The sequence below is a fragment of the Astatotilapia calliptera genome, chromosome 1 (assembly GCF_900246225.1).
Source record: "Astatotilapia calliptera chromosome 1, fAstCal1.2, whole genome shotgun sequence".
Classification (NCBI taxonomy): domain Eukaryota; kingdom Metazoa; phylum Chordata; class Actinopteri; order Cichliformes; family Cichlidae; genus Astatotilapia; species Astatotilapia calliptera.
Genome location: NC_039302.1, coordinates 23051893 through 23069159, shown reverse-complemented (window position 1 = coordinate 23069159; position 17267 = coordinate 23051893). Strand labels below are relative to the sequence as shown.

The window sequence follows — 17267 nt, the reverse complement described above, 5'->3', positions numbered from 1 at the left end:
CCATCACTCTCCTTCTTGGTCAGATAGCCCTGTTGAAAAATAAATGATGGTCCAACTAAACGCAAACCGGATGGGATGGCGTGTTGCTGCAGGATGCTGTGGTAGCCATGATGGTTCAGTGTGTCTTCAGTTTTTAATAAATCCCCAACAGTGTCACCAACAAAGCACCCCCACACAATCACACCTCCTCTATGTTTCACAGTGAGAACCATGCATGTAGAGACCATCTGACCAACTTTTCTGTCTCGCACAAAGACACAGCAGGTGGAACCAAAGATCTCAAATTTGCAATCATCAGACCAAAGCACAGATTTCCACTAGTGTAATGTCCATATCTGGGCTCTAATCCGAGGTGCTGTTAACTTGCAGTTTCTGAGGCTGGTGACTCAGGTTAATTTATCCTCAGCAGCAGAGGTGACTCTTGTTCTTGCTTTCCTGGGGCAGTACTTACGTGAGCCAGTTTCATTGTAGCAGTTGTTAGTTTTAGCAATATTCCGGACTGACTGACCTTCAGTTCTTAAAGTACTGACGGCCTGTCGTTTCTATTTACTTGTTGATTGGTTCTTGCAATAATATAAATTCTAACAGTTGTCAAATAGGGCTGTCATCTGTGTACCAACCTGCATAACACAGCTTATGGTCCCAACCCCATTAAGAAGGCAAAAAAATTCCACAAATGAATCCTGACAACGCACACCTGTAAAGTGAAACCATTTCATGCGACTACATCATAAAGCTCATTGATAGAAGGCCAGGGGTTTGCAGCGCTGTTAACAAAGGGTCCCTACTTTCAGGAATCTAAAATATACAACATATTTAGAGTTATTTATAAACAAATTTCTTTGCTACATAATTCTATATATCTTGTTTCATATATTTGATGTCTTCAATATGTATCTACAATGTAGAAAGTAGTAGAAATGAAGAAAAAACATAAAATGAGAAAGTGTGTCCAAACTTTTAACTGCTAGTGTATACATACTATGCAGAGATCTTGTCAGATGGTAAACAGTACCAGTAAAGGCTACAGAATAGCAAAGACTCACTGATTAAAGGTAAAAACAGTAGAATTTCAGGGAATTGAAGAATGAAACAAGTGTTTTTTGAGAACAAAAGATTGAGCTATTAAAAAAACAGCAACACCCCATCTAGAACAAAAACAGTGAGCCATACCCCACAGGCAAGTCAGCACTAAGACATCTTTGTTTTGCCTCAGCATAATATACTGTGAAGTATTAACTGGAACTGACAGGTATCTCTGACTGACGGACAGGCTCCTTGTGTGTTTCAGAACCACTCAATTCTTCACCGTATTGTTTTTTGATTTTAGATCAGAGACTGTGATGTACTGTATTGAGGAAATGACAGTGGTAGACAGTCACCTAAGAAACGTCATATTATGATCGAAAGTTAGTCCTTGTGCTCTATGAATATTTATCTCTAGATTCGATTTTCCACTTTCCACAGTTCCAGACATGGATAACATACCAGAAGCGACGCCATAATTTTAAATCAGTTAATCAATTTAATAAGTGACAAATTGCAGCAAGCTGTTTATATCGTTGATTATAATTACCTACCTTCCAGCTTACTGAGAACTAACCACCCCATGACCACGCTGCCCTTCATCGCACATGTCCTCCCATTTGTTCTACAAAAAAAGATGAAGGGAGAAATTATTTGAACATTTTCAAGCTGTTAAAAAAAACTTTTTTCAGTTTTTATATGCTTTTTATTGCATTACAAATTTATGACTATGCCACCATTTGACAGTTTTGCTTGTGTAAATTATCGTGACAAAGTATTTTATGTCATTTTTGTTACCGCTGCAATTTATCACAAACACAGAGACACGGTGATCTCTTACATGCTGGAAACTGAGCACACTTTATACTACAGGGCATATTTCCTGGCTTGAACTGCACATGTTAGAAACAGGCAGGAATAGAGAGGTGGCAGAGTCCTTGTTCACTTCTCAGGTTGTAAGCATTCCTCTACACTGGGGTTACACAGATCCCACAACACTACAACCGATCATTTCTAAACTCAGCATCAACAGTCTCAACAGCTGAAATGCAATAAGCTTACTCTGCTGGCCTCAAAACAGAGCACTCAGCAGGGCAGAATACATCCTGCAGCTGAAGAACTCATTGAGATGCAAGACACTGCATTTGGCGCTGTACCCTGTTAAACTCACAAATCCCTACCGATGGAATTTAAGCTGCTAAAATTGTAACACGCTCAGTGCTTTTAATGCTAGAACAATTTGGTATAGCCTAAATGCAAAGTACAGTTCTACAAAGTTTGCATGTCTGAGTATGTGCATCTATGTGTGAGTTACTGTATATGAAAAGGGTAAGCAGGCAAATTGTGTCATTGCAATTTCTCCAGTGCATATGGTGTTTAGTTGATGTAGTTGACCTCTAGCATGAATGCTTGCGTGTATTTTTAGCATAACGATACCAGTGAGAGACGACCTCCTGATCTAGCATTTTCCCATTTAGTTGCACAAATTCACTAAAACCTATTAGAACTAATGGACATGACTGCAGCAAGTGTATTTGGATCCACTGTGCAAATTGATGTGCTTTGATGTGTTTCTATGTTTGTGTCGCAGCAGTCCAGGATTATGTTGGGGGGTGGGGGACTCATTTGGTTTTTAAGAGCATTGTTGAGTTTGGTACATTAACTTTATGCTTGCTTTCTTGCTGTAGGTGTGAGTGCTGGAATCTGTGGAGACCCAGGGATCCCTCCTCATGGTGCCCGTATAGGAGGAGAGGAATTTAAAACCAAGAGCCTTTTGCGCTTTAGCTGCGAGGCAGGATATAACCTGATTGGGTCAGCCGAGAGGACCTGCCTTCATAATGGCACCTGGAGTGGTACACAGCCTGTCTGTCAAGGTGGGAAGTGTCAAAATGACCATTTATATTCCTCATGTTAGGTGAAAGTTTGGCACTTGAACTTGAGTGAAACGTAAACTGCAGCTTACACTTTAAACAGCATATAGAACTTTTTATTTATTTAGTTATTTTCTGTCATAGTGCTGAAAATCGAAGCAGTACTATCTACTTGACTCGAGATAGATATTTATGGGGTCTTCTTATCTGTATTCTATTTATATAGAGCCTTTAAAAGGCTGCTGCTTGCTTTATACAAGAAATTTAAATGTGACAACATGCTGAACTGTCTGTTTTGAAAACATACACTTTGATGGCAAGTCGTCTTTGTCTCTTTTGAGGTTACCTTTGGGCCTCAGACTAGATTCTATAAAACATTGCCTTAAAAATATACCCTGATATAAAAGGAACCAAACAAGATTTGCTTATAAAGTCTGCGTGATATATGGATTTAATCATTTAGATCTTTATCCTAAGTATTTTCTTTTTTGTGAGAGTCATAGTGATTTAGATAAAGTAAGAGTGAAGAGCCCATATTGGATAATTGATATTACACATATTTATTGAGTCTTTGGGTTTTCGTAAAAACTTCTTTTTGACTCATTTTACTTCATTTTCTTTACTGTAATATGTTGGCCAGACTGAGATGGTCCACCATACTTTGCCCATATGTGATACAGATAGAGTTAAATATAGAGGTTTAATGTTACAAATGCTGATATTACACTTCTTGGGTTTTCCGTTTCTTTTATTGCGTTGAATATTAATGAGCAGCTGCCTCGCAGTCTGCCATTTTTCATTTGCTTGCTAGAAACACTTCTGCAAAACTGATCTCCAACGTCTCTCATCGGCGTGCAAAGCATGCTCTTGGTTTGCTGCTGGCTCTAAAAGTGAAGACAAGTCTTTTTTGCACTCTTGCCACAGTGCAAGTTGCTGTAAACTTTAGTTGGCACTCCGTACTTGTGCACATGTTAAAAAGTAAATGATAATTGCGGTTTGGGGTATAATAATGCAAAATGAATTATTGACCTCTGCAGGATCCTCTCTATGTTCTTGGTCTGGTTCTGGTTCACACATAGTTGCATCCTGGGTTTTTGTGTTACCAGCTGACACTTACAGAGTTATATCTGTAATCACATAATTAAGATACACAACCAACATTCCTTTGCCACATTGTGATTGACCTATTAGAGTAGGCTGGGCCATTTGGGAGGACAGCTTAAAGAGACAGGAAAGAAAAAAACAGCGTGTTTCAGAGTTTGTGTAGCAGTGTGAATTTTACTACAGTATGTGTACATATTTTGATCCTACATAAAGCCATTCATTTTTAAATAAACATTATATAGGCTATTGAGTGAGTGTAATTCCTCTGCTGATTTTTCAGTTCCTCACTGCGGTCTAAAATTCTGCAGCAAGAACGCAACAATAAATCATTAACAACGTTGTTTGTCCATAAGTGGTCATTTTAATATGTTCTCAAAATTCAGAGATGTAACACCAGAGACGCATAATGTAAGACGATTGTTGAATTTAAAATATGAAGACTCAAGTTTGTTTGTTTGTGTTCATGCTTAGATGCAAAGGATTGAAGTGTGTCACTCGTAAATAAGTTGGATCTTTGACAGCACTGTGTTAATAAACGGCATTCTATAGTCGACAACAGCAGTTTCCAAAGACACTCTTTGAACCCATGGGAATCCAGGGAAAATTAAAGTGGGTCCCCCTATAACTGTAGAGACACTGGAACCATTAGCTGCTGCCTGTGTAGCCTTGCCAATTTTCACCACAGATATTCAGGCCGAGTAAAGCAGACATGGTCTACACTGTAGTCTGATGCAAATTTTAAATTCAATTGGATAGACGATTTATTCTCGCACCAATTTGAGTTGCTAGGTCGAGGAAGAGGGAGTCACAATGTATCAGTGCTTGTTTATGTGCCTGTGACACAAAAAGTCACCGGTATACTAACAATAGGACAAAGCGTACTTACTGTTATCTGTAAATTTAGCTGCTAAATTGCTGTGGGGTTTTTTTTTCTTCCTGTTGGAAATCATTATCTTTAGACTGTATGTGTTTAAAATAATACAGGTGGCTGAAACTTTAAGACACAGAGCTCTAAACTGAAATTATGCAAAGCTGTTGTGGAAAGCGTGTGGTTGAGAAACTGCAGAAAGTCTCTAATTTTAACCTCTTGTAAGTCTTGACTTGCTTGCATATGTTGAAAAACTGACGTAAATATCAAGTCAGTCGTACAGACACACACAAACACCTTAGAAGTGTGTTTGTGTGTGCCATTGTCTGTGATTGTGTAAGGTAATTATTTATGTCTGTCTACAGTTGTTTTTCATTAAGCTAATAGTGGTTAAAAGCTGATTCAGAGAGGGTAAGACATCTGTCACTGACACACACAAATGCAAAGAAATCCATACACACTTCCAATTAAATACACACTCATCTACAGACTGTTACTCACAGATTTAAAGAAAGAAATTGCTGTCATAGACGCACATGCAGCTTTGTATGATGTGCTCCACCTACATGCTGTCTCACGTACTTTTGAACGAGGCTTTTAAGAGTTCTGGCTAATGAATGCCATCAATAGGTGTTTGATTGTTAAAGGCTGTCAGCTGTCATGATCTTATTAGGGAAATGTGCTGTGGCTGGGTGCTAATTTCTGTCGGTTCTGTTAATGTGCTGTGCCAGCAGACTAAAGGTCGATGGCTCACTAGATAGAGCCGTAGTGCTTTCCCGGCTGCATTCATGAACCGTCCCCTGACAATTTTGTCTTACAATCTACAAGACCAGCTGCGGCTCAGACACAAAGAAAACATCCGTGGCTCAAAAGAAGACATCACAGAGGGTGACTTTTTCCACAAAATAAAAGGGAACCCCTCAGATTCACTATAGGCTTTAGTAGAGGAACTGTTGAAGCAGCTGTGAACATGAACACCAGTGTGACTTAATGAATGCTGCAATGTCAAGCACACAGCCAATCTTGAAATATATTTCTGTATTCTCTGTGCTCTCATCTCTGCAACTGTGTTCTCCCCAAAGATGACTCAGGAAGGACATTGTCCACAAGTATTGACTGATAATTAGCTCCACAGTCCTGCTGCATGACCCAGTGCTGCTTCTTGCCATCATTTGTTTTCCTCTACAGTTGCTGTACCTCGCAGATGTTTTGGCAAACAGTAAGCACGACCAGGCAGCACCTGACCTTGGATCTTTTACAGGTGTTGTACTTGGCTCAGTGGCGTTTTGGAGGTTAACGTTAGTGATGTAGGGGTTTTAACAACTTCCCCTCACTCACTACGACACAACTGTAATTCATCTGTAATTAAAAGCAAAGGATCAGTCACACACACTCCTTTTTTACATTATTTTATGCATTTCTGCCTTGATTGGATAGTGAAAATGGAGAGAGACAGAAACATGCAGTAAAAGTCTCACCTGGGGACGAGCGCTCAGCTTTGGGGTCGCCCTAGCCCAACAGCCTTTAATCATTAATCAGCTTCACTACCTCAAGGAGATATTTTATGTTACTTCCAGCTGACTCTAGTGATAATCTCATTATTGTAGCCCACAGCTGATCAGCCCTGAGGGACAGGAAGACAGTATTGCTTACACCGATATTATCGCTGAGTTTAATCAACGCTGATTGGTATTTCCTCACCACTCAGCTGTATCCTGTGGTAACCCTGGCACCCCAGCACATGGCAGAATTGTCTTCAGTGATGGCATCACCTTCGGCAGCTCAGTGGCTTACACGTGCTGGGAAGGCTTCAAAACATCAGGCCTGACCACCAGACACTGCACAACCAATGGGACGTGGACAGGACAACCCCCAGATTGCACTGGTAGGATGATCATTGCTGTCTGAGTGATTAGTTCAAACAGCATGGGATTCTCACGCAGCGTAGAAGCGCTGATTAAAATATTATCATTATTGTTATATGTATGGCAGTGTTTTTCTTTAGCAAGTGGTTCAAGAGTAGCATAAATTGTTCAGGGACTGGGAAAGCAGCTGCTGTGTATCTTCAGAACTGCACAAGGTCTCTTGTGTGAGAGATTTTAAAGTGTAAAGTTTAACAGAGGCAGACAGATGTGTAGGGAAAGGGGGAGACGGAGGTGGGAGGTAGATAGAATGAAGTTGGAATGTGCTTCAGGGAAGTTACAGTGAGGAAGGAGAAAGAAATTCGAGTAAACAGAAAGCACAGTTTTTATGACATTTTAGAAAGCACAGTTTTTACGCTTTGGTTTTAAATGATGCTGCACTCATCCACAGCTCCAGGCTTACTGACACACCACTGTATGACAGATTTAGGCTCACTTATACCATAACATTTTTGTTACTTCCTTTAGTGATCAGTTGTGGTGATCCTGGGACAATAGCTAATGGAATCTATATAGGAAGAGAGTTTAACTTCAACCACACAGTGATCTACCGCTGCAACCCCGGTCACTTGATGGAACCACCTGGACATGGACGCAACGTTCTGCGCTGCATAAAAGATGGAACCTGGAACCAAACTAAACCCAGCTGTAAAGGTATGAGGAAGTAATACATAACTGTTTCCATAGTTATGGATAAAAGCATGAAATGTTAAACTAAACCAACTAAATAAAATAAATATTGTTGAAAATTTACATGCTTACATGCAGAAATATTTTTTTTCTGTTCAGTTCTGAGATTCTGAGCTATTTTGCTTACAAAACATGTGTGGTTTTTTTCAGAGTGGTAGAAAGAAAATGTCCATTTCTGTTTTGGACTGATTTTATAAAATCCCAAAAAAAAAAAGAGAGAATTATAATAAATGTTTTTTGTAACATATAGATGTTAATAAGTGCAGTATGTGTGTTTTGATGCAAAGCTTTGTTTAGATTAGCCCACTGGTTATATAGAGAAGTTAAGGTATATGCTAATATTTTCTGATATATGAAAATAAAAATTAGGGATTCCTTTTGTAAATGTCTATGATTTGCCAAAAAAGTGAAACAAGAATATTCCGATTTCTTTCCTAAAAACCTTTGCTAATTGTCCCAGAATTTGATTCATAGTCAGAACGGAAAGTATAAAAAGTTGTCTTGTATTCTGCATTGAAATAATAAAAGCACATGGACTCGACATATTATAGTGTCAAATCTCAATGTAATGAGATCTTCTAATGGTAGCAAACAATGAAGAATTGTGATAGTAGTTAATGGTGGAGTGCACAAAAAACAAAGGGCAATTTAACTAAGAAAAACAGTATTGCAATAAGAACTGGTATAGTAAATAACAGCTTGTGAATTCAACAGTACATTAGTGGAAGAAGTGGAAGATTAGGCCAAAGGAAGAATAACATTGCTCCTCACTATAACAGGGTGTTAAATCAGGGTTTATTTCCTGAGACCTTCTGTTTTCCCACAAACACAAAGGGGAAAATAAAAAAGGAATGCATTAAATTGAAATGGCTCAGAGTTTTACAACAGGCCATATTTAGAGTTTAGACTATGATACTCAACAACAGTAAAAAGGAATGTTTCCTGAGATCCACCCTGCCGTTTCTTCCCACAAACAGAAAATCTCCTGCTGGCTCCTGCAGTTGGAGAGGCTTTGAACTGAGATGAAAAAAAACTGAGAAAGCAGGGATAGAGGCTACTGAGAGGGAAGCAGAAAGAGGTGCAGAGAGGAAAAGCAGAAGTAAAAGATAGTGTGTGATACTGATAGAGCATGTGACTTGGGGAGGAAACTGAGAAGCAAAAGTTAAAGGTGGTATGGAAAAATGGGAACGAGCCAGTGAGATACAGAGGTAGAAACAGGCTATAGACTAGAAAAGTCTTTCCTCTTTGCTCTCCTTTAGTTCTCATTTTCTAAATCTCCCCATCTCATGTTCAACTCCCCTGTTTTCATCCCCTCATCGATCATTTGATCTCATTTTGTGACGAAAGCTTTTTAACACACAGACACCCATAGACACATTTAATGAAGGACCTATCGAACTGCAGGCAAAAGGGAATCAAAGGGACTTAGACATAAGAATGACAATGAGTGACAGAGGGGGAGACTAGGAGGAGGAGAGGGGCAGTAAGGGATGAAGGGGTGTATCGGAAGAAAACAATGGATTAGAGAAGAGAGACACAAAAACACAGAGTGACACACAATGCATAATCCAGAGATTTAGAGGGAAAGAAATTGGAAGGTGGAAAAAGAGAGTGTAAAGCAAGTAAATGAAAAAAGAAAAACAGTGAATGTGATGAGCCATCAGTGAGGCTACAAGGAGAAAGCAAAGGAGAAGCAAGTGAGAAAGGAAGCGAGTGATGGGAGAAACAAAGAGAGCCAAATCAATACCTGCCCCCAAACCTGTAAACACACAGTGAGAAAAGGGATTAAGCCCATAAAATTTGTTGGTTGGGTGAATTGCACCAAGAGAGATATGCTTAAAAGACAAAGGGAGGGAGGGAGAGGCAGTAATGGTGTGAGAAGGAGTCCAAGAGAGCTGGGGAAGAGGATGAAAGAGGACTGGAGCTGGGACAGAAGGCCAACGAAGAGAAGTGCAGGGAGAAAGCAAAGAAGGGTTAGAGGGAGTCAGGGGGGGAGTACCCAGACAGAAAGGAGGCAGGGGACCAGAGTGTAAGAAAGAGGAGAGTGTGGAGACGTGAGAGGAAAGAAGAGAGGATCGGGAAAGGAGTCAGCGAGCGCAATGATGGAGGGAAGAGCAAAGGCGCATAAGCAAGCAGGGATGAGAGTTAGTCCTCTTCCTCTGGGTTGTGAAGCCACCGTAGTCAATTCACAACAAGGAAAAGAGACAAAGAGGAAATAAAAGAGTTCAGGAACCTTCAATTACAGACCCGAGTGTTTTGGGGCATCAGAGTCCCACAGAAATATTGGTCTGGAATATTAACTGCTCAAGTCAATAAGAATGCATTCCTCTGTTTTAGTCAGCTAGAGTTTGTTCCCCAACAACAAAGTTGCTTTTAGGCGGAAGAAAACATTCATTCTGTGATGAAACTGAAACTTCATTAACTGATGGCTAGCCACCAGCTATTATTCCTACAGTCACGTAACAATAAAACGATGAATCATGTACATACTTTAAGAAATTGGCATTGATTTGTGTGCAGGTGCGTAGGTTTGTTTTGAATGGGACGAACAAGGACACGTTGTAGAGTGAAGAAATAGAATTTTTTTCTAAGGCTGGAAGGATGGCTATGGGGAGGTGAAGGCTTCTTCACAACACTGGTGAGATAGAAAGCCAGACAACCAGTTGATTAGCTTGCCATAGGCAGAATAACACAGAATTATAAATGAAATGCACGTACTTGTCACTTTATTAAGTACACCTGATGAAGTATTATTAATAAAAAATGGTAAATGGCCTGTATTTGTATGGCGCTTTACATAGGACTCCAAACCACTTATAGGTATTATTATTGTTAATATCATGAATTATTATTCATTATTAACCTTATTATTAATACATATCTTAGCAGCCAACCACACAAAAGCAACTCAAAGTAATGGTCAAAATGACCTGCTGAAGTTCAAACTGTCCAAGTTTTGATTTTAGGGAATTTGAACCTGGCATAGTTATTGATGGCAGATGGGCTGGCCTGAGTATTTCAGAAGCTACTAATCCAATTTCCCACACAACCAGTTCTAGTGTTTACAGGGAATGGTCCAAAAAGGACAAAATAACTGTGATCAGCCGTTTTCTGGAAGAACGCGTTCCTGACTGTGTCCGTGCCTTTATGACCACAGTGTACCCATCTTCTGATAGCTGCTTCCACCAGGATAACGTGCCATGTCACAAAGGTCACATCACCTCTTAAACATACCAATGAGTTCACTGGATTCAAATGGCCTCCCCAGTCACCAGCTCTCAATGAGCAGAGTCCCTTTGGGGAACAGGATATTCACATCATGGGTGCACAGCTGATAACTCTCGGCAACTGTGTAATACTGTCGTGCCAAAATATGGCATTGATTCTCTGTGACAAAGAATTAAAACAGTTCTAAAGGTAAAAGGGGGTCCAACTCGGTACTAGCAAAAGGTGTCCTTGATTAATTTTTGATTTGATTTTACTTTTTTCAGAAAGAGTGACGATAATGCAAACAGAGGAACAGAAAAATATTCCAAAAAATGAACAAGAAAAAATTAAATCTGTATACAGTATAATTACAGATAGTTTTATATACCGGTACTTATTTTTTTACTCTCGATTACATGTGTTTATGCGCAATACTTTCTTATTGCTTTGTCCTCTGTATATACAGGATGTTTCTGTGCTTATCTGCCACTCTCTCTTTCTCTCTGTGTGTGGGTATGTCTATTGTATATCATCATAGCAGAATGAATGGAGCATGAAACCATCTGTCTCCTGGTTAGATGAGAATTACACTGGCTTTATTAGATGTTTGAAACCATGCAGATGGTTATCATTATCGTGGGGAGTCGGGCACATGCACACGCAGAGATGTTTGTCGGAGTGTTATGAAGTTAAACGCACACATATCCAGCTACATAAAAATGCTCTTGCATGTATGAACACTCACAGCGAGTTTCTTAAAATCTTGTAAAAAGTCCTTTAACCTCCAGTCATCACAGAAATAAATTCTCTGTGTGTAACAAATGCTTTTTTAAATGCATACTTGCCTATGTGATGCGTCGGACAATTTAATCCCAATATTAGTTATATAAACTGTCATTTACAAAATTGAGTTTCTAAATAGGACTGAGTTTGTGTGAGTCATTAACATTACATGAACAGCAGCTCAGCTTCATGTACACACTGGAAAGAATAATTAAGTGAATTTGCATTTGTGTGTCCATTTTTTAATAATATGGTCAGATCTTCAGTTACTTCTATGAATGAAAAACACTATTTATTTTAACGCAAACAAATCACTGTGCCGCTTGGATGCCTACTGAATATTTAATTTTAACATTCACAGTATTGTTAGTTTTTGAGCCCGAAGGCTAATGACAAATGGCAAAAGCTAAACGGAGTCAGGGGTATGCAGTCCATTTAATTATTCAAGGTGATGGTTAGAGGTAGTTTGATTTATAAAACGGATATTTTTCATATATTGTGAGTTTTTTTAGTCTTGTGAAGCAGAAGTGTATCAGAAACTCTCAGTTCATCGGTTAGTTTTTTTGGTTCGGTAACCTAAACATGGCGATTTGGGTCATCTGCTGCTTTAACTCTATACATATCCAAATAGTGGTGATTACAGTCATCTGCAGATTTTGCTTTTTTCACATCTAAGGATGTATTTTCACCTCCACCTGTAGTCTCAAGTCATGTTGACCTTTTTCCAGTTGTTCAATTTCCAGCTTTGTTTCTCGACCCCCGGCTGCTATTTCCAAGTCGACTCGAAAGTTTCCTTTCTAATTGGTTCATGAACCCTAACAGTCACCTCTGTTACGGGATTAAGTTGTATACTGCATGAACCTTACAACCAGCTCTGCAAGACTACTACTAGATATGTGTTGCAGTGGTGCATTAGCTCATGTTATCTTTTGAACTGTTTAATTTCCTATTATTTTATTTTACTGTATATAATGCTGTTATATGTGTTTCAGTGATCCAGTGTGGACCTCCCCCTCAAGTACAGAATGGGAAGGTGGAAGGGACCGACCATTCATGGGGATCGAGTATTAGCTATAGCTGTTTCCACGGTTATCAGCTGTCCACTCCTGCTGTGTTAACTTGTGAGGGGAATGGGACTTGGACAGGAGACGTCCCACAATGTCTGCGTAAGTTAGCGTACCGCTGCATATACTATACACTGCAGCATGTTGATGCACATTACTGTGCATCAACACAGTAATGTGTTGATTTTTTAGCATTTTAGCATTTTTAACCGATCTGTGCACCAGTACACAGTCCTAATCGCCATTTTTATGTCTTTCCAAGCTGTCCTATGTGGTGATCCTGGCTCTCCTGGAGGAGGATTCAGAGAGGGAAATATCTTTTCATACCGGTCAGTGGTTTATAAGTTAATGAATAAGCCACAGTAGTTTAGTGTATAACGTGGTTATGCTTTTTAGTTATAATCATAAGTATTACATGGCCGAATGGGGACTCGACTATCTTGAAATACATTCTCTTTTTTTAAATAGCATAACTGAATTGCTACTGAATAAAAGTTGTATTATGTCTCCTACATTCTGTGCTCTACACAGGAACTAATTTACTTGCGTTATCCTGCCACAATTTAATTTTTCACTTCAAAACCCCTTTGATAAGTTGATGAATTAATTAACATTCCTCATCACTGCCTACTTTTGTGCAATTTTGGGGTTTGTATTATAATTTAATATTTGCTTTCCTACATAGGTCAGAGGTCAGGTTCTACTGCAATGCCCCCTACTTGCTCGTAGGCTCTGCATCCAGAGTCTGTCAAGCAGATGGAAGTTGGAATGGCCAACAACCAGCTTGCATAGGTAACTAAATGTAAACAATATGCTGACTTCATATTTATGCCCCATAATGTATATAGGAATGCAACAGAGATGCTGCCTCAGCTTTAGATGTAGATACTTCATATATACTGGATACAGGACTTTTTACAGTATCTTGATGATAGTCCAGCGTGAAACCATAAACATCCAGAAGATTTTTTGTTTCCACATGTCAGGAAACTGAGATCTGGTAAGCTTAAACAAGTTAAAATGACCTATCATGTATGATATGACATTTACAGAAAACAGTGTAAGATTTCAGTGCTTTTCTGGGCTTTTATAAATGCGTTAGTGTCAGTTTGTTAAAGGAAATTGAGATATCTGGTCAGTATATTGCTCCCAACACACTTTTGCATTACACACAGAAAATCATGCATAAAGACTTAGACACATTAACAGAATGCTTACATAAATCATAAATACATATTCCAGTAGTTTCACAATTTTAGATGAACAATTTGTCTACTGCAAAGGAAAACATTTTATCATATTATGATTAAAATTGTGTGAAATCAGATTATTGGTAAACAAGATTGTAGAGCTTACTCATATTCACATCTTGGCATTAGTATTCCTGCATACCTAGAGCTGAAGATATTATCTCGTCAACTGATGAAGTGTGTAGTTTTGATGTCAGCATTTGGATACAAGATTTTATCTTGTAAAGCAGTCCTTCACTTTTTGATGTGAAATTGAAGTGTTTGTGTTTGCTGTTTTGGAAGTGTGGAGCTTATTTTGGAACAAGTTGTTACAATTACAAGGAAAAAAGTGAAATTAAATCAGTCTTGCGAGAACAGCACGGCCATCACAGAATTTCTGTCACGTTGTTCTGCTAAAAATGTGTTTTTCTATGTTACTGCATGTTGTTCAGATTTAAGTGCTAACTGGGTGCTTACATAGAAAAGTTATACTTCTTAAGACTTTAATATTTAATATTTACTATAATGTATTCTGATAGTGGTGAGGCATTGAATAATCTTCTGTGTTAAGTGCCTGAAGTCTTACCAATAAGTCAAAAATCAATTTAAAAAAAAGACTTTATTAGTTACACCTTGCAAGTACTGGTCTGGATCCACTTTTGCCTGCAGAACTGCCTTAATTTTTCATGGCACAGATTCAGTAAGGTGTTGGAAACATTCCTCAGAGCCATAATGACAAGATAGCATCACACAACTCCTGCCGTTCCACCACATCACAAAGGTGCTATACTAGACTGATAGTATCTTATGTCTGTGGGGATTATTTGACTACAGTTAACTCGTCGTCTTGTTCAAGAATCCAATTTTTCAGATGATCTGAGCTTCATGACGCAACATTAACCTGTTGGAAACAAGCCATCAGAAGATGGGTAAACAATAGTCACATAGTCCGTGGTGTCCATTTGGTACAAATGGGACGAATGGTACCCCCACAACATTACACCAGCTGCAGCACCTTGGTGTGGTCTTCTGCTTCTGTAGCCCTTCTGCTTCAGTGTGTTGTGCAGTCAGATATGCTCTTTTGCATACCTTAGTTGTAACAAGCAGTTATTTGAGTTAGTCTTCCTATCAGCTTGAAGTCATCTTGCCATTCTCCTCTGACCTCTGGCATCAACAAGGCATTTTGTGAACCCTACAGATGTGCAGGGATTTGTGGCACCAAACAGCATGTGTCATTCAAAGTCTGATGCTCAGTTTGAAATTCAACAGGTCCATATACTGTGGGCTGATAGACATGGACATGTCTACCGGCCCACAGTAAACACACCGAGGCCCTGCACTGTGATTTACTGATTAGATATTTGCACTAACAACCGGCTAAACAAGTGTACCTAACTAAGTAACCGGTAAGTGTATGACACTGAAAAGACTGTAAAAGATATAAATATTTCTAAAAATGTTCATTGTGTAAATGTATTTGCAGACCCAGCCTTCAACAGCTGTCGTGATCCAGGAACTCCAGCTTATGGTATCCCAGTCATGGCCCAAGGCTTTCAAGTAAGAAACATTTATTAGTGCACTATAAAACATATGTATAATTCATTACATATCTGGAACACTAATTTATTCAGGTAAGAACATTATAGCACCAGCTGAAGTTTTTTTCAAGTAAGAGGTATTTATTATACTGTAAGTATGGACTTTCAGATAAAAGATTGTGAATAGTAAGCACTTTATTTTACTAAAATGATGGGATTAATGTTTAACTTTGGCAGTTTTGCAGATATTTTGTTAACATGATGAAGGGCCACTACAAGTATCTGTTATATAAAAGAAAATTCAGCATAATTTGTGAACAAATGGCATCAATGTTCTACCACTTTCATGCATGCATCCTCAAATGAGATTAAGTACTGTAGGTCTGAACCAAGAATCAGAGACTTCATATGCAAGTGAAAAGTAAACACCAGGGAAAAGCTAACGCTCAAAGTTTTTAAGGTTCTTTTATCTTTGCACCAAGCTGTCTGGAGAAGAGATAAGAATGTGTTGATGGAATATATTGGCTGTCCAATCCTTAATGGAGTTTAAGCAAACATGCAAATCCTTCAATTTGTGAAGGCATAATTGGATATCATCTTCATATCATATTTCCCCTGACAACTCTATAAAGAGTAGGAGGACTACTAACACCAGTAGAACAACACAGACACAGCACGTGATGCAGGAGCAAAAATCGAAGTTTAAATGTTTGATAAACTTCATGATCACAACAAAAGTTAGAAAAATGGATGTGCTATAAGGTTTTAGCGGTACGTTCAAGATGAATGACTATTGTGATTACTATATGGAGTTTTAGAGGCTGGGGGAAGACTTTTTATCATGCTTTTTATGATAAATAGGTTGGCAGTAAGATTTCCTTCAAGTGCCGCAAAAACTACCACATCCTCGGTTCAACGACAAGAACATGCCTAGAAAACCTGACCTGGAGTGGAACTCAACCTGAGTGTATAGGTAAGGAAAAACTCCGTGCACAATCACATTTGTATCTTCGGCACATCAGTAAAAAAACCCAACTTGAGCTAATTAAAGTCAGTGTTGGTGGTTGTATTTGTAATTTAGTGGAGAAAAACTTCCTATCTTGTTTTAAACTAAAGCATGGATATGTTTATGATAACTGCTCTTTCCCCTCCCTGTTACTCAGCCCATTCATGCAGACAGCCAGAGACCCCCAGTAATGTAGATGTTCGATCTATGGACCTGCCTACCTTGGGATACACTCTGATCTACACCTGTCAAGAAGGTTTCTATCTGGCTGGGGGCTCAGAGCACAGAGCCTGTAAAAGTGATGGTAGATGGTCAGGAAAACCACCGCTCTGCAAAGGTATTCAGATTGTATCTTGAAAATGCACTGCTTGTAAAATGTGCTGATATGTTGCCTAAAATCTAGAATGGATGTCATATTCCCATATGGTTTAAGATAAATACAGCTTATCACACTAATATTATTTCCATGCTCTGGGAAATCAGCCTCAGGCGTATGAATGTTGTTGTTGTTGATATTTTTTATCACATACTCATAGCGCTATCTGTTCTCAAAGATGAGGAACTGATGGCTGTGAATGTCGTGATATACAAGTGTATAGCAACAAGACAATAATACCCAGACAGGAAATGGACTGCCAGCAGTTTTCTGTCTCTTGTCTTGAAGTAGCACATGGCAAAGCAATTAGATAATGGGTTTTTTTAACATGTGCTTTTCCTGTTTGCTCAGTCCCGTCACATACTTATATTTTCCCAAATCTACCAAATGCTCTCTCTGCATAACTTTAAATGTCAAGCAAACAGCATTTATCTCTGTGTTTTATTTTAATGTTTCAGTTGGAGTCAAAGTCAATCCCAAAGGCAGAGGAGATACAGATGTCCAAAAGAACAAGATTCGTGGTATGCAGAGTTCACTTCCACCACAAATGTACCGTGTTACCCATGTTTGTAACAGAGTTCAT

General features: G+C 38.9%; 1 protein-coding gene across 3 annotated transcripts in view; it reads left to right on the top strand.

Moving 5' to 3' along the window:
• LOC113023905 (CUB and sushi domain-containing protein 1) overlaps positions 1 to 17267 on the top strand; it is a 435654-nt gene that overhangs the window by 407967 nt on the left and 10420 nt on the right. For all 3 annotated transcript variants that reach the window (XM_026170386.1, XM_026170376.1, XM_026170368.1), the window contains 10 exons: positions 2715 to 2900; positions 6578 to 6754; positions 7260 to 7445; positions 12464 to 12637; positions 12798 to 12864; positions 13221 to 13327; positions 15248 to 15321; positions 16164 to 16275; positions 16466 to 16645; positions 17143 to 17205. In XM_026170386.1, coding sequence (XP_026026171.1) covers positions 2715 to 2900; positions 6578 to 6754; positions 7260 to 7445; positions 12464 to 12637; positions 12798 to 12864; positions 13221 to 13327; positions 15248 to 15321; positions 16164 to 16275; positions 16466 to 16645; positions 17143 to 17205 — 1326 coding nt within the window. The remainder of the gene's footprint in view (positions 1 to 2714; positions 2901 to 6577; positions 6755 to 7259; positions 7446 to 12463; positions 12638 to 12797; positions 12865 to 13220; positions 13328 to 15247; positions 15322 to 16163; positions 16276 to 16465; positions 16646 to 17142; positions 17206 to 17267) is intronic.